The sequence below is a fragment of the Ammodytes marinus genome (genome assembly GCF_949987685.1).
Source record: "Ammodytes marinus genome assembly, chromosome: 6".
NCBI lineage: Eukaryota > Metazoa > Chordata > Actinopteri > Uranoscopiformes > Ammodytidae > Ammodytes > Ammodytes marinus.
Window position 1 is genome coordinate 15,418,508 of NC_137235.1, and position 22,778 is coordinate 15,441,285.

The 22,778-nt window shown below is 39.3% G+C and overlaps 2 protein-coding genes across 2 annotated transcripts in view; one reads left to right on the top strand and one right to left on the bottom strand.

Annotated features, from left to right (window-relative positions):
* Nucleotides 1-4,860, top strand: part of camk2d2 (calcium/calmodulin-dependent protein kinase (CaM kinase) II delta 2) — a 39,904-nt gene extending 35,044 nt beyond the window's left edge. The window contains exons 19-20 of the mRNA XM_080028773.1: nt 1,916-2,154; nt 3,242-4,860. Of these exons, the coding sequence (XP_079884899.1) occupies nt 1,916-2,148 (233 nt within the window). The 3' untranslated portion in view covers nt 2,149-2,154; nt 3,242-4,860. The remainder of the gene's footprint in view (nt 1-1,915; nt 2,155-3,241) is intronic.
* Nucleotides 4,861-7,324: 2,464 nt separating this feature from the next.
* The window catches only part of ank2a (ankyrin 2a, neuronal), a gene marked incomplete at its 5' end in the record, with an annotated part of 77,612 nt that continues 62,158 nt past the window's right edge, over nt 7,325-22,778 (bottom strand). The window contains 8 exons of the mRNA XM_080028804.1: nt 7,325-7,665; nt 9,229-9,320; nt 9,522-9,695; nt 9,839-10,003; nt 10,118-10,201; nt 10,574-10,663; nt 11,193-11,878; nt 12,332-13,004. Of these exons, the coding sequence (XP_079884930.1) occupies nt 7,461-7,665; nt 9,229-9,320; nt 9,522-9,695; nt 9,839-10,003; nt 10,118-10,201; nt 10,574-10,663; nt 11,193-11,878; nt 12,332-13,004 (2,169 nt within the window). The 3' untranslated portion in view covers nt 7,325-7,460. The remainder of the gene's footprint in view (nt 7,666-9,228; nt 9,321-9,521; nt 9,696-9,838; nt 10,004-10,117; nt 10,202-10,573; nt 10,664-11,192; nt 11,879-12,331; nt 13,005-22,778) is intronic.

Here is a 22,778-nt window from a genome sequence, read left to right on the forward strand (position 1 = left end):
CATTAAAATGTAATAAAATCAGGCAAAATAATGGGCAGCTGTCACTATGAAGGACCTTTTGTAACATTCTACCTCTGCAGAGTGCATTAGAGTCAGACAGGCTCTGATAAGTTTTGTAGTTTTAGAATATTTTACATTCCAAATCTTGAAAGTCCTGCGTCACAACCATGATATGTCAACACCGACTTACAATTTCTGAAAAAGTTATTTGAAATGTTTCGATCATTTTATTTTCCTGAAGCAGTTCATACTAGCACCTATCATCAACAGAAAAAACAAATGGCTATTAGATAAACTCCATTTGTTTTGTTTAAGAAATGTTAAATATGTCAACACTGTCAGATGTCAACTTCTTCAGATTTCCTGTCTGACGGTGGTGACAGGCCAATGATGGAGTTGACATTCAATATGAAGGCATCATATTTGGGTGGTTTTCAAGTTATTATAATTATATTAAATATAGAAATAGAGTTTAGTTTTTCTAATACTGTATTTATGGAAACTCTCACAATCTTCTTTTGTCATGGATGATTCTTAAAAAATTACAGGATGATATACAAAATGAGGCAATTTGGTGTGAGTATGTTAGAGCAAGTCTGATTGAAAGACGCTCAACCAATAATATGCTGTTATAAAATCACTGTTATTGGTTATTGATGGTTAAAATGACTACATCTGGGTTTTTGTCACCACCATCAGATATGTAAAATCCATCCAAATGCATAATGATATTTCATAGTTGTTGAGGAATGGTTGGTCATATGTGAAAATCCAACCAGTCACCTAACATGACAATGTGTTTTGAAATTTGAAACATATCTTGATTGCTGTTAATTTTTAAGTAAACATACTATTACACAGTTCAACTGAAGAACATAGGCTGGATACATACTGTACATGTAATTTAATTTGCCTAAACATAGGGTTTGTATTTTTTCAACATTGCACCCTGTTTTGTCCCACTTCTCAAGAATCACTGCTATATCAATATTTATCCCTTTCAGTTTACAGTTCATGTTTTCTGGTACACCACAAAGTCATGGCTGTGATTAGGGACCAACCTTGATCCAAAAAAAAATTACAAATGAATAATGACGGCTTAAAATGGCAGAATGTCCTCAGTATGGATAAAAATAGTTCAGATAAACCGGATATGTCCTAGAAACCTGGATCACTAGGCTACCATCCAACATCAACAGACTGAGCTTTTTAAGGCTGTTACATACGAGAAGAAAGAACAAAGTTCTCGGTGACAGAGCTGAGAGAAGTTCTTTCTGGTCTGACATTACATACTTCACGAGAACTCAACTGCTGAACTCCTCACCGCGGCGCATTGTTACCATGGTAATTGACTCAGTAGCGCCAGCTGATTTCACTTCGCTTTCCTCATTGACTTCAGACTGATCAATCACACAATAGTTCTCGGACAAGCTGCGAGAAGAAAGTTCGGCCCGGGTGATGTGTTGAGAACAAGCTGCGAGAACAGCTAAACAAGAGCTGAGAGAAGAAAATGACGTAATTTTCTTCTCGCAGCTCTGTCACCGAGAACTTTGTTCTTTCTTCTCGTGGAGTATGTAACAGCCTTTAGTCTTTCCTGTTGTTATATCAGTTGGTATTTCTTTTAATTTAGTGTCAGTGTTTTTGAACATTACACACATTTTGAAATGACCCAGCCCAGCATGGAAAGTGTTGGGTAAATATTTATTTATTTATTTATTTATTATTCTTTCGGACAATTCCACACAATACACAATTTTCTCTTGCAAATATTCATACATCATACTTTGTGTTGTCCGAAGGGAGACGGAAGAAGCCAAAGGCTTATCAGGTCCCGCCCCCATTAATTAAATACATTTAATATGTGTTACCAAGTGCCATTTACTCCCTGTAATAAGACATTTTGTCCCTCTTCCAGCCCTCTCCAAAGGGAATAAGCCGGTGCACACCATCCTGTTGAACCCACATGTGCACCTTATTGGGGAAAATGCAGCGTGTATTGCCTACATTCGACTGACCCAGTACATGGATGTCGGTGGCATGCCCCGCACCATGCAGTCTGAGGAGACTCGTGTGTGGCACCGTCGCGATGGCAAGTGGCAGAACATCCACTTTCACCGCTCTGGCTCACCCAGCATCCCCTCCCAGTAAGACACAGTAAGAAACACACAGCAGGGAACTTGATTAAGGAAAAACTAAACAGCAGCTGAAGATGTTGTTTGTCGCCAGCAGTGTAACATCTCAACTTGCTTGATGTATGTGTTCTCTAGGGTGTGGTCAGGACACCCTTAACGTGTGGAGAAATCCAAAGTTTGACACATTTGCTGTTACTTGTAACAGCTGCTAAATTATGATTGGACAATTGCTGTTTGGTGGATGAGTTTTGTAAATTGTTAATTGCAAAGGTGGAGTATTTAGTAGCAATGAGCATTCTTCACAATGTCTTTTCACTGATTCTAGCTAATTTGACTTCTGCCCTGGTAAACGTTAGTAGTTCACCAACCTTGAACATGAACAAATATGAATCGTGATGGTGTAACTTGTCCCACCTTTACAACTGCAAAAAAGTGGCAGGATTTAAATGATATGGGTGGTAGGATGGCCTAGAGGTAAGGTGGCCGACCAGTAACCATGAGGTCGCTGGTTCGATCCCCGGCACCGGACAGGAGGGTGTGAGTCGTAAAACTAGCAGAGGCTGGTATTGTGTCTACGGTGCCCACCATCTCTACCATTGTGTCCTTGAGCAAGACACTTAACCCCAAAACTGCTCCAGGGGCGCTGCACTGCGGCTGACCCTGCGCTCTGACCCCCTCCGAAGTGTGGTAACTTGAGAGGGGATATGCGAAAAGACAAATTTCAATGTGCCTCGTGTACAACTGACAAATAAAGATAACTTAACTTAACTTAACTATATCCAAAAACATTCTGTACACACCCACACATTCAAGAAGAGGTTTAATTAGGCAAAAAATTAAAACACCTGAACCAAAGGAGTATATTTCAAGTGAGTTATGTCAGTGAGTGGGCATGAACAGTGGTATTGTGCCAAGGCCTTTTTAATGTTAGTAATCATACCTGTGCTTTTTCCTTCTCTTTTGTTCTAATATCTGCTCTAAAAATAAATTCTACTGGTCTGATAATTGTTTTACGCCGTCAAGATCTTTATTGCTGTTGTTATCATGTCAAATTACATTAATATTTGTGTGTTTTTTCTCTCTCTCTCTCTCTCTCCCTCTCTTTGCAGTTAATGGATTATCAACATGTGGTATAAAAATAACCCCATCAACAAATCTAGAGGGGTAGTCAACTAGCCAACCCATGACTGCTCTCTGACCTTCAACCCTTCTATAAGGACATGACATCGCACAGGACACAAGTATTAATACACTTAACTGTTAAGGCATTTTATTAATGGACATCATTCGAAACCACCACCGGGTGGCTGCACACAGTATTTGGACATTATGAAACAAGCATACTGTCATTTTTTTGTTTGTTTGTTTTTTAAGATGTTTTGGTATGCATTTTAAATATACAATAGAGATGTTTAAAAATCTACTACTGTAACCTCTCCCAAAAAATGTGTTCTGTATTTTTATGTGTATTTGTGTGTGCAATACAAAAAACATTTGGAAGATCAGAATGTTAAAATTGAGCTTGCTTTAGTTCTGGTGATGTATATACATTGTGACTGTTGATAAAAACAAAAACTAAAATTGAATTTGCTATTCTTGCTATCAGATGAATTAATAGTTTACGTAAAATCCAGTTTATGAGCTCCATTTATGTTTGCTATGAGCTAAGTCATACTGTTTTAATTGTCGATTTCAATCTTCAATACTAATTTAAATGTAAAGAAAAGCAGAGCAGCTTTCACTTTGCATTGAGATATGTTTGCCTTTATATCAGTGAAATAAGAAATAAGAGAATGTAGCATATATGTAATATATGAAAATTCAAGACTATTGTGTAGTGCATGGGGGGAATATTCTAAGTAAGATCATATGAAACTATAATATCTTCTGTTTTATTTGTGAATCACTGACTTGTTTGTTTGCATTTGTTAATGTTGTGCATCAGTCCTGTCCCAAATGTTTCTAATGTCCTGCACTCTGATAGAACTGTTGGAAGGGCAATGACTATGGTTAAAGTTATGGTTAACATTCAGCATAAATATCATAATCTCATATCTTAAGAGGAGGAAAAATAAACTGGTTGACGGACCCCCTACATTTTGTATAACAATTAGAAGAAAACAAGCTAATTTTTCATAATGTTTGTACTTGTCTTGTACGACTGTATGTAAGGTTTATGTTGTCATTTTATTATTGTCATTTCCAGTGTGTTACCTTGCCAATTGCACAGAGAAAGTGGAGATGATGAAGATGGAGCAGAGGCACTGTAGTTTCTACCTTTAGTCTGGTTAAGCATTCGTCTTACTGTTGGGCTAATATGTCTGGAAGTGTAAAGGCATTTGCTTGAAGAACGTTGCAGCCAGACAAGAGGATGCTAAAAGAGCAGTGGAAGTGTAAAATGAGAGTTGGACTATAGTATATGTTGGGATGTCTTCCTTGACGATCAGCGCTTCTACCAGACAGTGGTTTCCTTACCACTGCAGGACAATGCCAGTGTCTTCGTCATCATTACTGTTTGCTCTTTTCAATTGGTTGGTCTGTTTTTTTTAGGGGAAAATATGATAAACATTTCTTTTGACGAAACGTATGATGTCAATGCAATGCACCACTCCTTATATGGTGTGTACCTGTTGCCAGCACGGCAATAGATGGCTTACCATGTTTAAGAAATAAATAAATCAGCTAAAAGGTGTGACAATGAATGCGTTTTAACTTGTTTTGTGTTTGGTTGATCATTAATGCGGATATGGAACTGCTTTGGTGTGTATTAGACTTATTGTTGAAATGTTTCTTTGTGATCGTTGCTCTATCCTTATACACTCTTTGGATATAAAGGCATGGTATTTTGGTCTGAAAGGAACATAAAGGTGCTGGCATGCAAATTAAACTGAAATCATATAAACATGCATTAAACCGTTTTTAAAAAGCAGTTTCACTCCCTTAATGGTTATTCATTAAAGATAATGTAATAGCTCCTAAACTTGCTAATATGACCACAATATCTGGTTGGCATTTATGTTAAGTATGTAAGTTTAAACATTTAAACATAATTATTTTGTATTTAAAAGCAGGTCAGTTGTAGGGTGCAAGGCCAAAGGAGTAGATTAAGTCCTCCAAAATGGTGGATTTCATCCTGGACTGCTCATGAAAGGCATACCCATTAATTCCCCAATGCACAGATTTAAGTTTCTTAATAACAGTGGTGGATAAAGATTTTACGATTGATCCTGCTGCCCCTCAAATTAATGAGATTATAGTATATAAGATACTTTTATGCATTAAGTGTGAAAATGCATAATAAAATAATGAATCAATTGTTATTAAACCTGTCAAATGTATTTATCCTATTTCATACTGATTTAAACAACAATGTGCTGCTGACATCCATCCCCTATTGCAGTACCTATGAGGCCCACCTGATTACAGATTAAAAACATGCACTTTGTGTTATATGTAAAAAAAAATAATCTAAATTCATTTGTAGTTTAGCTTCAGTAGCACAGATTGTATTATATTGTATGTTTGAGTTTGCAACTTTACAAATACACAAGACATAACAAAGTATAGCACTATACATTTGTAGACTTTTATTCTCTACCAGCCATAAACACACTGCAGCCATTTTGTTTTTGTCTTTTTGAATTTTGATACAGTAATACATGCCCTAATAGATATTTATATATGTATTGTATATGTATATAATTGTCATCACAGAAAAGGGATGCTGATTCTTCAAATTAAAAGCATACCTGTCACAGTGAACTTCCACTAGTTTGCATTTGACACAAATTAAACAGTGATAGTGAAATAAATACAATACATGTTGTAGATACATACAGTAGCAATGTTCAGAGCTGTGAAAAATTACAATTTAAGCTCTCAACCTGCCCTCATTACGTGTTTGTCTGGTGTAACATAATCATGTATACTGTATATCATCTGTCCTTCCAAAATGAAATTCTGCAGCTAAAGTATACTGTACTTAATATCCTGTGCACAAAAAGCAGGGAGGTGCTCCCTCCTGACATTTAGAAGTGAAAATGTGGTTTGTGTAAAATAAAAATGTATTTTCTTTGCAGAAACTGATACACTCTCAAAGACTCACTCACTCACAAGCACACACCGCGTAATAGCCAACACATGATGCAACATGTTGTCTTCCAAAACAAAACAAAAAATATCATATCAGGGGCATATTCAGAGAAAAACTAATCACAGATATTCAAACATATATTAAATAAATCCTCTGTATTTACTAGTTAACTAAACTCAAAATAAATAAAACTCTCTTAAAAAAAGACATCTTCAAACAACTGGATAAAATAAAAATAAGCCTAAACTAATTCTGGAAATATCTACTTTAAACAAGCTGAATCCAGTATTTAACTCAACACACCCAATGACAGACTCTGCACAGTACAACACAATACACACATTCACCAGTCATACAGTATGAGTCAAGATAAACAATTTAAGAGAATTAGCCAAAAATTAAACACAATTTAAAAGAATAACAAGAAAAAAAAACAGAAAAGGGAAAGAGAGGCAAAAGGGCAACTACTAAGCAGTCAAAGCTATGATCATAATGACAGATGTTGATTAGTTATGCCTGCTCTATTTCACATGAGTGATTATTACATCCTAGGCTACTGATGTCAGCAATGTCTAGATTATAGATACTATATAATTCCCAAAAACAGATTACATGTAGCCCACACAAAACACAGCAGCAGCAGTTAAATTCAGTGTCGATACAGTCTGGTTCTCTTTGTGACATCATGACCACATGAATCAAAAGTGTGGATTACAGTGAGTGAGACAGCTTTTAGGTAAGGAATATCTGAGAGACTCTGGTTGTGAGGCAGTGCAGTTTGAGATATTGTCTTTAAATCAAAGCACCTACTCAGAGAGTAGTACCAGTATTTTGCAGGTAACCTTCAGGAGGTTTGTGAGTTAGTAGATGTGAATAATATTCCTCTATTTTGTGTTCTTTTATTGTGTTGCTCAGCTCTAACACAGCATCAAGACAAAAAATATCAAAGACAATTTTGACAAGGAAAGTAAAATTGATCAGGAAAAAAACAGAAGGCGTTCTTTGGTCACAAAAAGGCAAAACAACATCAGAACCTGAAAAGAAAATCAATACAAGCCAGGGAAGATACTCGAAATTGTGAGCTAAAGGTCATCTTCCAGGACTTCATTGGGAAGACTGTGGTAGCTCAGAGGTGCCGTGGTGCACACTGGGATTGATTGTGGCTAATGCATAGGATTAAGGGGGACTTGAGCATGGGCAAAGCCAGGGAGTGGGGGAGAGTGTTACACGTTCTTCTACTCTTCTTCCGCCTCTCCTTCCTCATCATTGTCCTCCTTTTCTTTGTAGTAGCGGTGAAAGAGCTGGTGAAGATGCTGCTTGAGAGCGTGTGGTTTTGACCCTTTTCTGGGGTTGTCCTCTTGCTCTAGAACGACCTGTTTGGGCTGCCCATCACCCTTCAACACTGTTCGTCTGAGGGTGCGACCTCTACGCATGTGGGCCCTACGGATAAATCAAGGAGGGAGTGGAAAAGACAGAGGAAGATGGGTCAACATCCTTAAATCCTCAAAACCACGAATTTCAAGAGTTTGTTGAAATTAAATTGAAGGAAATAATGTTGCTATACTTGTAAGATATGTTATAGGAAAGACACAACACACCCACATATTATATCATGCCTAGCAAATCCAATATTCAATTGTGCACAGCAACTTCATACCTACTTTCTAGCAGCAGACACTAACAGATTATGTTATAAAACATTTTTAACAGGTCAAGTGCAGTTCCTGTGTAGAGGCAAATTCATAGCAATTGCATATAACTTCCCAAGTTTTATTAGTATTAGACTTTACTTAATTTTCATGGACACCTACCCAACATAGAATAATCTGCATTCATGTTTCACTTATCAATTCATGCATTGATTTGTGTACACTTGTTTAAAAGGTATCTGGCATCTGGCAGCTACTGCATGCTTGCTATTGCTTATTCTCTGTGAGAGGCTTAAGGTGGCAAAATACATAATACAAATAAATAATAAAGAGTATAAAACTATGATTTCCCACACTCTAATGTTAGCAATGTTAAAGGTAAGGTTTTTCAATAATTAACAGATCCATGCACAGGACAACAGTGGGACAATCATTGTATTCATGACACGTAATAGTATATACTGTATATCAGTGATTCTTGAGAAGCGGGACAAAAGGCCGTCTCCCAATATTAACTGCTGTTATGTTTAAAAGTAAAACTATTTAAATTTGTAGATGTTATTAGTAGTAGCTCAGAAGAGACTGACATCTCCATTCCACTTAACGACACCACTGATGAGAGTTCAGATGGCCAGAAAGATGATAATGGTGACTTTGTCATTGTGAGCTTTGCAGGCAAAATCACCTAGATCTGCTAGGCCTTGTTTAAGAAAATTGACCTTCAATCTTTGTAACATATTTACTTTAAATAAACCTTAAATAAGTAATTGTCTTATGGATTTGTTTTGCATTACAGTTTAGGAGATATATATCAATGGCACAATTTACCCCATGGTATTCTCTCTTGTGGCACAACTTACACCACACCGGGGGCAAGTTGTGCCACAAGACAACTTTTTTTCCAAAAGCTATATTTCTTAAACAGTTTATTCCAGATCCAAAGTTTTTATTGCCAGGGATGCACAACATCCTGAAATATATGTACATATTTGAGTTGGATACATAACTGTCAAGGTCTCACTTTAAAATCACTTTGAGCAAAAAGTTGCACAAGTTAGGCCACTCTCCCCTACATGTTATTTAATTTTCCTAAACATAGGGTTTGTATTTTTTCAACATTGCACCCTGTTTTGTCCCACTTCTCAAGAATCACTGATATACAAAGAAATATCTCATCTGTTTCATTGTATGTTTTCTACATTTGATTGATTAACTATACAAATATTTTCCAGTACACTATTGGATCAAGTGGTTAATGATAGCAACATTACCAAACATTAGTCAATATATAAAAAAAACAAAACAAAACTACAAGCAGTCACACACACATACACTCAAACAGGTGCACTCACACCTCCTGACCACAGTTCCATCTTCCTGGACAGTCTCTCTTTCTACCACATGAGGGAGCTCTGTTCCCCTAAAACCACTTATATAACCTAGTGCCTGGTAGCATGAGAAAGAGAAAAAAGAATATTCATTTAATTTAGAGAGATTTAATTATGAAAACAAAAAACAGAGGCTTAGAACATCTCCAGACAATAAGCTGCTATCCCCAACTGCATTGTTTGCACGTTTCTGAAAAATTCACAAACAGTGTATCAGGTAAACAAATACAAGCTTTTGGTGACAAGGCTTTAAACAAACCTGCTTGAAGTCGTCTTGGGCTGTAGGGAGGTCAGAGGCCAAAGATGGATCTCCCTGGTGTGTCATTGTCCTTTCACCATCCAACAATGTTGTCCTTTCTACATGACTGACCTTACAACCTTCAGCTGCCATCTGCCTTGATTCTGAGAAACCCTCACATTCAGTGAATGTTACCTATGTCAAAGAAAAATATCTTAGTTTGTTATTTAATTGTTCTATACTGTTAATATACATTTTGACGTGTCTGGTATTTTCTGTTAAGAAGAGATTTTGAAGTTGATGATCGTGAACATGCACACATAATATACAGAACACACCTCTGTGTGGTCTCCCTCACTCTTCAGGACAGTCCGCTTAACCACCTTAGAGTATCCATCTCCCTCTGCCATACTGATGAACCCCTGGGGAGCTCCTTCCAGAGACACCTCTTCACGCTCCACACCATCCGCGGATACACACTTGCGAATAATTTTACGGGTAACCTGAGGAAGATTATGTGTTAAAAGACTATCAGGAGATAAAACACCTAATAGTCTCTGCCAGTTTAAATACTACCATGCAATATGTGTACAAAGGCTTATAGAATCATCCTTTACCTTTTTGACAACAATATGTCCATTTTCATCTTTGTACTTTTCTTCTGTCACTGATTGAGCGGGGAGGTCAGGCATTTCGTCAGCCTATAAGGAAAACAAGATCAAGAATAATCAGAAATACAAACATACTTTGGTTCATGTTTACGTGTGTAATTGTCCACTTCAGAAATTAAATGCAATTCTGTGTTAGAGAAGAAAATAGAATAGAATATACATTATGGTAGTAATTCAGTGAGAGAACAGGGGATTTGACATTTCAGGAAACAAACTTGCATTCTCAGGAAAAAGTACACACAGCAGCATAAAACACCCCTGCGAGGTTCAGCCATCAATTCAAGTGGCAGCTTTTTTATAAACTCTAAATTGATCCAAGTTTAAGTTGCCCTATGAAAGGCACAATATCTCATCCTCCATGCTCATTGAAAATGCCATCATCAATCATGCTAAATCAGATACCTGAATGACAACTCTTCTTCGCACTATTCTGGTGGTCAAAAATTCCTCATCTGAACTTTCTGACAGTGATCCGAGCTCTGCGGTGATCTCCTGACCAAGCAAAACAAATCCATTTATGATGAATGAATAATGATGAAATGAAGGACAATAAATGAATGCTGTATTTGCAGCAAAGCACACATGAATCAGAGTGATATGATGCCCTTTCCATTGATTGTAAGTATATCATTTCACAATTCATTTCCATATCATACAGTACATTGGAAAGTACAACATTGCATTCTGTAACTTTGAAAAATGTTTGTAAACATACCATGCTTTCACTTAAAATAGAATAATTAATATGCATATTGCTGAAAAACAAACAAAAAAACAAACAAACATGAAGCTTATGTTATTATGAATTGTACGGCTGTTTACAGGCAGCAAAGTGACATGCTGAGTTAGGACTGGTTAAATCTGAAATCAAAACGAAATATGGGTTATAAGGAATTTTCTATCCCATCCATGTGGCCAGGGGGTTAGCAGTCATTCCTTTCTGAAGCAAATGTAGTATTTGGTTAAGCTCAGCCCTGGGAAAAGCTTGCAGGTTGGGTTGGTTTACCAAATGTCATCTTACCCTTGTCAGAGATTGATCAGTATCATCATATGACCCAATTTTACAGACAGGGGGCACTTGTGAAGCCTCACAAAAGGTGAATTCCTCATCTGATGCTTCTGAACATTGTAATAATTCTTCATTTTCTTCAAGAACATTATAAAGAGGCTCAAGGACGAAGGGCGCATCCTCATAATCTTCACTCTCAGAGGACAACAGTACACTTTGATTCAGATGTTCTAGTAGGCTAGGATAGCTCAGATATTCCTGGGGCTGATCTCCACTTGACCTAGTCCATGTATCAGGTTCCTCATGCTCAGTCTCTGAGAAATCTGATGCAGCCTGTTTGCAGTCAAAGTAAGGCTCTGGATCAGAGTATTCACACGGTGTGCAGTCTATACCACTAATCACAACTTTCTTATATTCTGTAGGCATGTGGGTATACACTGTTGTGTTAGAGGAGGTCTCTGTATACTCAGGCGGGATACTGTGCACTTCATCAAAGGTAGATGAAGTCATCTCATTTTTGGGTTTAACCGAAATGTTCTGGGACGCAAACAAATCAGAGTCTACTGAAGTCAGAGAGTCGCCTGAGTGCTGTCCACTGGTCTTTGGCCCACTGTCAGCTGAGGATATCTCAGAAATCCCTGGAGCAGGGTATGGAAACAGCTCCTCAAAGCTGAAATGTATTGCAGAGATAACGGTCTCTGGGGTAAAATCAGAAACAGACTGAGAAGAGAAATTGTCACTCTGACTGGTTTCAACACAAGTTGACTCTAATGAATGTGGAAGCTGATTCTGGATACTCTGTGTTAATATATTTTCTGTCACACTCCTTAAGTCATCAGATGATATAGCTGTTTCAAGTTCTTTTTCACTTTGAAGAAGGTCGGTTGTGGAATCTTCTTCATGGACATTATCCAAATGTTCCTCAGACATAGAAGACTGACTGTTTGCAACTTCTTTGGGGAAAGGTGTAGAATTTACTTTTTCAGAAGCATTTTCATCATGTCCGCTGGACTGGATTATGTCCAAAGGAAAACTTGAGTTCAGTGATGGTTCCATCACCTTAAAAAATGTTTGTGGAGATTCTGGAATTGATAGGGACTCTGTAGAGGATACAAGACCATCTTTACAACTACAAAAGCTTGATGCCACACCTTTGTCAGGGCTTTTTGTTTGATTATGAGGGACTGAGATTACTTCGGATTCGTCTTGATTGGATTCCTGAAAATGTGCAGACTCTATGGCATATTTGTAGTTAGTATCGTCTGCAAGCTGCATAACAGATGACCCGCTGAGTCTGAAGATAACATTATCCTCTGTAGGGTATCGATCGTCAGGTGAAAGGTCATCAAACGTTTCATCATCATCATCACTTGATTCTAACAGCTGTGGTTCAAGTGTCTCTGGTCTAAAGTTAAGTTTCATTTCCTTCAGATCGGACAGCAGCTGGTCAAGCTGAGGGGAACCAGACCCTGGTGGCGAAGGACTGGACTCTGATGACATGATGATTTGGTCATCAGGACTGTCTTGAGCTTTTTGACAGAGTGAGTCTGGGATAACTGTGCTTTGTTTATAATTTTCCCTTTGTTCAGGCAATGAAAGCTTTTCTTGTTGTGAGCTACTTTGATAGGTCAATTTTAATTCTGATTGAGTTTTACTTAGGTCAGAGGAACCTGGAATTGGTAATTCTAGTTTTTCGGTAAAAAACTTGTTTAAATCATGTGCCAAGGATGAGGTCTCAGTTGGAAAGACCCGACCCGGTCCTGAATTAATTTTGTTTTGTTTTGAAGCTTCTGAAGGATTTGTCCTGGAAGATGCTGTTGATGCCTGCAATGAATGATACAATGGAGGGGGAACAATTATGAATGAGTTGGATCTGTGATTTATTTTGATCATGAAAGAAAGAGTGAAATGAAGCATGCATTTCTCAAGGACAGGCTCTGGTTTTATACTTAAGACCAGTGTCTTAAATGAGGAATTAACTTGTAGCCCACTTGCATTTAGGTCATTGCAATAGCATCTTATTAATGTTGATGACATTTACCGAACAGATAACACACAATTAAAAAATCATTACACGTATGTATTGTATCATGAAGACTGTTCAAAATTCAGATATTGTTTTGAAATATTGATAATTATAGCATGTTTGGAGATTACATTGCATCACATCTTATTGATAATACCATGATTTACAATGATAAAAGCAGGGCACATATGAACTTGAGTCAAAATCTCTTCTTAAGTAAATAGTTGCTGCCCTCTTGTAAACTAAGGGCTAAGCACTGCAATTCCCATGAAAATGCTAAACACACCAGTTTAAAGGGTGTGCCACAGTCAAATGCTACTACTGTCTGTTCTACTGTCGGTCTGCCCCATATCCTAAAAGGTTAATAATGCTGTATTACTGTAAGGTCAAAGTAATTCAATGTTTATCAAGGCATAGTGCAATTTTTTTCTCTAAAAATGATAAGCAACTACACCAGGTAAAAATAATACAAACAACATAATTAAACAGTGGTGTTGTGTAACTGTCTAGACATTTGAGATGACAAAATGTGGCAGAAGGGCTGTAGTGGGAGGCAATTAGGATACAGGTTACAGAAGGACATGCAATAATGTTATCATTTTACATTTTTCAACTGAACTGAATTCTACATCGAACTTCATTGGATATGGCATCAATGGTCATGTTATAAAACAATTGGGTGTGGAATTAAGTGGTATGTCTTTATGATCTGTTTTTATGAAAATGGGCTTACGTACAGGAAGGCAAACAGAACAGACAATGCATGCCGCTGGTTGTGGCAAGTACATTGGCTGGTTACAATCCGCTACCTGCCTGTACTGTGTGTGAAATGAAAATAAATCATGTGTTAATACACAGCCTTGGATCTGTAAACGGGGAGGTTGCTTTATACGGTGGACCCTGTTTGTTTACATACACTTTGTCTGCATACCAGTTTACAGAGCCTAGGCTGTGTTAACACAGGATTTTCAGCGAACAGACAGGAAGCGGATCTTTATGATATATTTATCGATTTTGACAAAATTGATACTGACAACAAACGTTCTTCAGAATCGATGACTCCAACTTTAAGTGAAGATATATATAATCCAATTTATTGCAAATAAAGCAGATCGAAAAGCCACAATCTTCTCATTTAGGTAAGATATAATGAAGTCACTCGAATGTCCTTAGGCTTGAAGGAATCAAGTCAATTCAATGAGCTTTATTGGCATGACTATTGTTGCAAACAGTATTGCCAAGTCTAAGTAACACCATGTCCATTGGTTAGCTCACAACATTCCATACCAAGACAAGAGGCTCATGTCAGAAAGACAGGGTCACTATGTAGTTTCCATTAGTTGTGCTTCACTGAAGGGCATCTCTTCTGCTCTAATGCAAACATTACAAAGCAAGACAGTGAAGCATCTGGGTGTTATTAGCGCAATCTTGAGGCAAAAGTTTGACATTCACATTTGATGTACTGCCATGTTTATTACTTTTGAAAGCAACACTACATTCACTGCTGAGCAAGAGCTTGTGCTGTCTTACCGACACCAATGATGGTTTGCTCTTCTCCTCACACGGATTTTCTTTTAATGTTCTTGGGAAACAAGTCTTGGGCTTGTTTCATCATTATTCGTGATCCAGGTTCAGTCAATTAATGTATTTTGTTCATGTTGTTCAAAAAGCCTTCTCCAGCAAGACAACATGGTGAAATTCAAAATGTAGTTTGCCAGATGGCATGTGACTCAACTCAGTGCAAAACTGGCAAATTCTAATTGATCTGACCCAATGTGGTCTACATTCTTTATTGTCCTGGGAGAGGGCCCATTTGTGGTGTGGAAGGAGCTATGTGTCATGTCTAAACTATTCTTATTGGTGGAATCAGCATCTCAGGATGTGAACCTGTTACTATAAGATGAAGTAAATCATATTGGTATGGTGAGAATTCCTGACTCATTTAAGAATCCTGGTAAAAATGTTGATTCTGGTGAAAACAACCAATGCTTTGACAGTTATACATCGCAACCTGTATGGGGAGAACTGAACTGAGGAAGAGGTGAGTCAGGAGAGAGCTCCCTAAGTCCACTTTAAAATGCCACTAACTCCACTGACCCGCCTTACTTCTGTGATCCAATAGTCTATAGAGGACTGAGGGCACTGATGGAGGACAAAGAGGTCTTGACTCAAATGATCTGATGCCCAACAAATTGTTTTCATGTTTGTCACATGTAATGTACAGAACAATATCTACATATGTAGAGGAGATGATGCAATTACAGTAAAATTGGTCTTTTAAGCCTCAATCTGTGAATTAACTGAATCTGGTGAATCTGTTCTGTTGTCTTCAAACAATTTCTCAAATGTCATGTCAGGAGACAAAGAGAGCTGCTAAACTGGTGCAACAGATTCTAGGGAAGATGCTATAAAATATATCAACCAAAAGTGCAGGAGCAAAAAGTAAAAATCAGAAGACACATATTCAGGGGACAATGCCCTGCTTCTAATAAGCTAAAAGTCTGATCAAAATGGCTGCAGGGACTCTGGTCTGGTATCGTCTAACAGGGTTTCCAACAAAATCAGCACAAATCAGTAATTTCCCAGTCAGAAAATGTTGATTCTGCTGTAAACAACCTATGCCTTGAAAATTCCACATCGTCACTAGTTGTTGAAAATTCCCAAATTAGGCGCGTTTGAAATCGCAGGATTAAAGAGCCTTCTCCCCAAAAATCTTGGGATTCCCATTGGAACCGGAACTAACTTTTACGTAGGGATTCACATAACTAGTCGGTTAAATGTTTAAACGCCCACTGCTGCACTTGTTGGCACCCAAAATAATACTTGGCTAATAATTTTGCCCAGCACCTGGACTTGAAAAGTGTGAGACTGCACATGTAGGTAAATGAGGGAGAGAAAAAGAAAGCAAAATCAAAGCAAAAAGGTTTTCTTGAGCGCCACTGAAAGGCACAGCAACTTTTTTCATCACTCACGGTCTCTGTATGAGAGCTCTTGTTAGACAGACAATCATTATTATTTTTTTGTCAGCGTGGTTATAATGCGTTACACTGACTTTACGTGACTGATGTTTGTTACGTCCAGTAGCCTACTTGTGTTGGATGACTGTGCTGTTATCCCTCACATTTCAACGGAATTGAAAAAGTATTGGTAATTGTCTAGAAGAATGGCTCAAGTTCCTAAAGCGTTTCAACGTTATAGTTCATTGTACGTGGTTTTCTAAATTAGTTTCTTGCTCAAAAACTAGTTTATATTAAAACTTCTGTTAAAACGTTTGGGAAATTAGACGCTACGTGCATCCCTACTTTAACTACTACTTTCAGGTACCTGTCCGAATGGTTCTTAGACAAAGGCATACCGAATGTATGTGCTAGAACTAATAATATAAAAGAAAAGCAATCTATAGGCCTTATCAGAAGGGAGTCGACAAACCGCCTGCGTCCTCGCTTGGACCCATGGTGTCTCATTGGATTCCTCATGTGAACATACAGGCAGAGGAGGCTCTACGAGGAAACGCCAGGCGATTATGTTTGGTAACCATGGAAACAACTTCTGTTCACTACCATATCCCTGTCATCCCAAGTGAATTATTTTTTCATGTTACAGCAAAATAATGAATTGAGTTTAGTTAAGTTGAATTTTTCTAATTAAGATGCTATTTTATTAGGTCTGGGTAAGTTTGGTGTTTAGGGGGGGGGGCCTTCATGGTGTAGTGGTTAGAGCGTCCCCCTAGAGGCTCAGTCCTCATCGCAGCGGACCCTCTTTGAATCCGACCTGCTTGTCCTTCACTCTTTTCCCCATTTCAACTCAGAGTCCCCAAATCTGTCCAATAAAAAGCGAAGAACGGAAACAAATAATATATTCAAAAAAAGTATTTAGCTTAGCAAGCAAGCTTCAGCTGGGTAAACTCATTAGGTTTGTAATCACGTAGGCATATAAGAGAGGCGGCAAATGCTATTGTGCATGGTGAATATCCCCATCTGATGAATGACCTTCACTTCCGCGGGTGCAAGTGTGCAACGAGCGCCGAAGTGACAGTTTCATGAGAGAGCGCCTGTTTGTCGCTTCACATGTCAGATAGCCATAGCCTCTTTATCTCTCAGATCACCTATAATTGAAAATGATTTACCAGGCACGTCAATTGTCTTAAGTCTGAAAAGGCCATAGTGCCAGCAGTAAATTATAAGAAAAATATACTATTTATGAAAGATACATCCCCCCACACACACCTAAAAACAAATAAACAAAAATCAGGAAAACGGGGCACAGGAATACCGGGACACTCTTTTCATTAGGGAACTGATTCAAATGATCTGATGCCCAACAAAGTGTCTTATTGTTTCTCACTTGTAATACCCCTCACAATATCTGCATATGTAAGAGGTCTTGCAGCAGAAAGTGGTGACGATGCAATTATAGTAAAATGTGTGTTGTTAACCTGAACCTGTAAATCTGGCGAATCTGATCTGTTGTCGTGAAACAGAGGTGATGATGGTCTACTTTCAGTCAACCGTAAGTAATAGTCGCAATGTTGACCATTCATCTGGCCAAATGTCATGCGAGGAGACAAGCACAGCTGCTTAACTGATGAAACAGATTCTGGGGAAGATGCTCTGAAATCAATCAACCAATCCTGCAGGAGCAAAAGGTCCCAATCAGAGGACACAGATTCTGGGGACAATGCCCTGCTACTAAATAACTTATCAAGTTCAAAATCTGATAAAACTGACTGCGGTGACTCTGGTCTGGTCTCATCAAACAGGGTTTCCAAGCATAAATCAGTACCTTCCCAGTCAGAAAAGGTTGATTCTGGTGTAAACATCCTGTCCCTTGAAAATTCCCCATCATAACTCATATGGATACAACTGAACTGAGGAAGAGGGGAGTCGGGGGAGAGGGTCCTGAATCCACTTTGAGAAGCCACTGAATCGGGAGACTGTGTTCTTACTTCTGTGAGCCAATTCTCTATGGAGGACTGTGGGCATTCCTTTTCGTAGGACATTGACGGACGCCAAAGAGGTCTTGATTCAAATGATCTGATGCCCTGCAAAGTGTCTTCATGTTTTTCATATGTAATGCCCCTCACAATATCTGCATATGTAAGAGGTCTTGCAGCAGAAAGGGGTGATGTTGCAATTACAGTAACATTTGTGTTTTTAGCCTCAACCTGTGAATGTGGCGAATCTGGTCTGTTGTAATCAAAAAATTCCTCAAGACAAAATGTAGAACACTCAACATCAGACAGTGTTGAAAGAGGTGATGATGGTCTATTTTCAGTAAACCGTAAGTAATAGTCGCAATGTTGACCATTCATCTGGCCAAATATCATGCGAGGATACAAACACAGGTGCTCAACTGATGAAACAGATTTTGGGGAAGATGCTCTGATATCAATCAACGAATCCTGCAGGAGCAAAAGGTCCCAATCAGAGGACAAAGATTCTGGGGACAATGCCCTGCTACTAAATAACTTATGAAGTTCAAAATCTGATGAAACTGACTGCGGGGACTCTGGTCTGGTCTCATCAAACAGGGTTTCCAAGCACAAATCAGTACCTTCCCAGTCAGAAAATGTTGATTCTGGTGTGAACGACCTGTCTCTGGAAAATTCCCCATCATAACTCATATGGATACAACTGAACTGAGGAAGAGGGGAGTCGGGGGAGAGGGGCCTGAATCCACTTTGAGAAGCCACTGATTCGGGAGACTGTGTTCTTACATCTGTGAGCCAATTCTCTATGGTGGACTGTAGGCATTCCTGTACAGACTCCGGGGACAATGCCCTGCTACTAAATAACTTATCAAGTTCAAAATCTGATAACACTGACTGCGGTGACTCTGGTCTGGTCTCATCAAACAGGGTTTCCAAGCATAAATCAGTACCTTCCCAGTCAGAAAATGTTGATTCTGGTGTAAACGACCTGTCCCTTGAAAATTCCCCACCGTAACTCATGTGGACACATCTGAACTGAGGAGTAGGGGAGTCGGGGGAGAGGGGCCTAATTCCACTTTGAGAAGTCACTGACTCTGGAGATTCTGTTCTTACTTCTGTGATCCAATTCTCTATGGAGGACTGTGGGCATTCCTTTTCTGAGGGCATTGACGGACACCAAAGAGGTCTAGATTCAAATGATCTGATGCCCTGCATAGTGTCTTCATGTTTTTCACATGTAATGCCCCTAACAATATCTGCATATGTAAGAGGTCTTGCAGCAGAAAGCGGTGACGTTGCAATTACAGTAACATTTGTGTTTTTAGCCTCAACCTGTGAATCTGGCGAATCTGGTCTGTTGTCGTCAAATAATTCCTTAAGACAAAATGTAGAATACTCAATATCAGACAGTGTTGAAAGAGGTGATGATGGTCTACTTTCAGTCAACCGTAAGTAATAGTCGCAATGTTGACCATTCATCTGGCCAAATGTCATGCGAGGAGACAAACACAGCTGCTTAACTGATGAAACAGATTCTGGGGAAGATGCTCTGAAATCAATCAACCAATCCTGCAGGAGCAAAAGGTCCCAATCAGAGGACACAGATTCTGGGGACAATGCCCTGCTACTAAATAACTTATCAAGTTCAAAATCTGATAAAACTGACTGCGGTGACTCTTGTCTGGTCTCATCAAACAGGGTTTCCAAGCACAAATCAGTACCTTCCCAGTCAGAAAAGGTTGATTCTGGTGAGAACGACCTGTCTCTGGAAAATTCCCCATCATAACTCATATGGATACAACTGAACTGAGGAAGAGGGGAGTCGGGGGAGAGGGGCCTGAATCCACTTTGAAAAGCCACTGATTCGGGAGACTGTGTTCTTACTTCTGTGAGCCAATTCTCTATGGTGGACTGTAGGCATTCCTGTACAGACTCCGGGGACAATGCCCTACTACTAAATAACTTATCAAGTTCAAAATCTGATAACACTGACTGCGGTGACTCTGGTCTGGTCTCATCAAACAGGGTTTCCAAGCATAAATCAGTACCTTCCCAGTCAGAAAATGTTGATTCTGGTGTAAACGACCTGTCCCTTGAAAATTCCCCACCGTAACTCATGTGGACACATCTGAACTGAGGAGTAGGGGAGTCGGGGGAGAGGGGCCTGAATCCACTTTGAGAAGCCACTGATTCGGGAGACTGTGTTCTTACTTCTGTGAGCCAATTCTCTAAGGAGGACTGTGGGCATTCCTTTTCTGAGGGCATTGATTGATGCCAAAGAGGTCTTAATTCAAATGATCTGATGCCATGCAAAGTGTCTTCATGTTTTTCACATGTAATGCCCCTCACAATATCTGCATATGTAAGAGGTCTTGCAGCAGAAAGCGGTGACGTTGCAATTACAGTAACATTTGTGTTTTTAGCCTCAACCTGTGAATCTGGCGAATCTGGTCTGTTGTCGTCAAATAATTCCTCAAGACAAAATGTAGAATACTCAACATCAGACAGTGTTGAAAGAGGTGATGATGGTCTACTTTCAGTCAACCGTAAGTAATAGTCGCAATGTTGACCATTCATCTGGCCAAATGTCATGCGAGGAGACAAACACAGCTGCTTAACTGATGAAACAGATTCTGGGGAAGATGCTCTGAAATCAATCAACCAATCCTGCAGGAGCAAAAGGTCCCAATCAGAGGACACAGATTCTAAGGACAATGCCCTGCTACTAAATAACTTATCAAGTTCAAAATCTGATAAAACTGACTGCGGTGACTCTTGTCTGGTCTCATCAAACAGGGTTTCCAAGCACAAATCAGTACCTTCCCAGTCAGAAAAGGTTGATTCTGGTGAGAACGACCTGTCTCTGGAAAATTCCCCATCATAACTCATATGGATACAACTGAACTGAGGAAGAGGGGAGTCGGGGGAGAGGGGCCTGAATCCACTTTGAGAAGCCACTGATTCGGGAGACTGTGTTCTTACTTCTATGAGCCAATTCTCTATGGTGGACTGTAGGCATTCCTGTACAGACTCCGGGGACAATGCCCTACTACTAAATAACTTATCAAGTTTGAAATCTGATAACACTGACTGCGGTGACTCTGGTCTGGTCTCATCAAACAGGGTTTCCAAGCATAAATCAGTACCTTCCCAGTCAGAAAATGTTGATTCTGGTGTAAACGACCTGTCCCTTGAAAATTCCCCACCGTAACTCATGTGGACACATCTGAACTGAGGAGTAGGGGAGTCGGGGGTGAGGGGCCTAATTCCACTTTGAGAAGTCACTGACTCTGGAGATTCTGTTCTTACTTCTGTGATCCAATTCTCTATGGAGGACTGTGGGCATTCCTTTTCGTAGGGCATTGACGGAAACCAAAGAGGTCTAGATTCAAATGATCTGATGCCCTGCATAGTGTCTTCATGTTTTTCACATGTAATGCCCCTAACAATATCTGCATATGTAAGAGGTCTTGCAGCAGAAAGCGGTGACGTTGCAATTACAGTAACATTTGTGTTTTTAGCCTCAACCTGTGAATCTGGCGAATCTGGTCTGTTGTCGTCAAATAATTCCTCAAGACAAAATGTAGAATACTCAACATCAGACAGTGTTGACAGAGGTGATGATGGTCTACTTTCAGTCAACCGTAAGTAATAGTCGCAATGTTGACCATTCATCTGGCCAAATGTCATGCGAGGAGACAAACACAGCTGCTTAACTGATGAAACAGATTCTGGGGAAGATGCTCTGAAATCAATCAACCAATCCTGCAGGAGCAAAAGGTCCCAATCAGAGGACACAGATTCTGGGGACAATGCCCTGCTACTAAATAACTTATCAAGTTCAAAATCTGATAAAACTGACTGCGGTGACTCTGGTCTGGTCTCATCAAACAGGGTTTCCAAGCACAAATCAGTACCTTCCCAGTCAGAAAAGGTTGATTCTGGTGAGAACGACCTGTCTCTGGAAAATTCCCCATCATAACTCATATGGATACAACTGAACTGAGGAAGAGGGGAGTCGGGGGAGAGGGGCCTGAATCCACTTTGAGAAGCCACTGATTCGGGAGACTGTGTTCTTACTTCTGTGAGCCAATTCTCTAAGGAGGACTGTGGGCATTCCTTTTCTGAGGGCATTGATTGATGCCAAAGAGGTCTTAATTCAAATGATCTGATGCCATGCAAAGTGTCTTCATGTTTTTCACATGTAATGCCCCTCACAATATCTGCATATGTAAGAGGTTTTGCAGCAGAAAGCGGTGACGTTGCAATTACAGTAACATTTGTGTTTTTAGCCTCAACCTGTGAATCTGGCGAATCTGGTCTGTTGTCGTCAAATAATTCCTCAAGACAAAATGTAGAATACTCAACATCAGACAGTGTTGAAAGAGGTGATGATGGTCTACTTTCAGTCAACCGTAAGTAATAGTCGCAATGTTGACCATTCATCTGGCCAAATGTCATGCGAGGAGACAAACACAGCTGCTTAACTGATGAAACAGATTCTGGGGAAGATGCTCTGAAATCAATCAACCAATCCTGCAGGAGCAAAAGGTCCCAATCGGAGGACACAGATTCTGGGGACAATTCCCTGCTACTAAATAACTTATCAAGTTCAAAATCTGATAAAACTGACTGCGGTGAC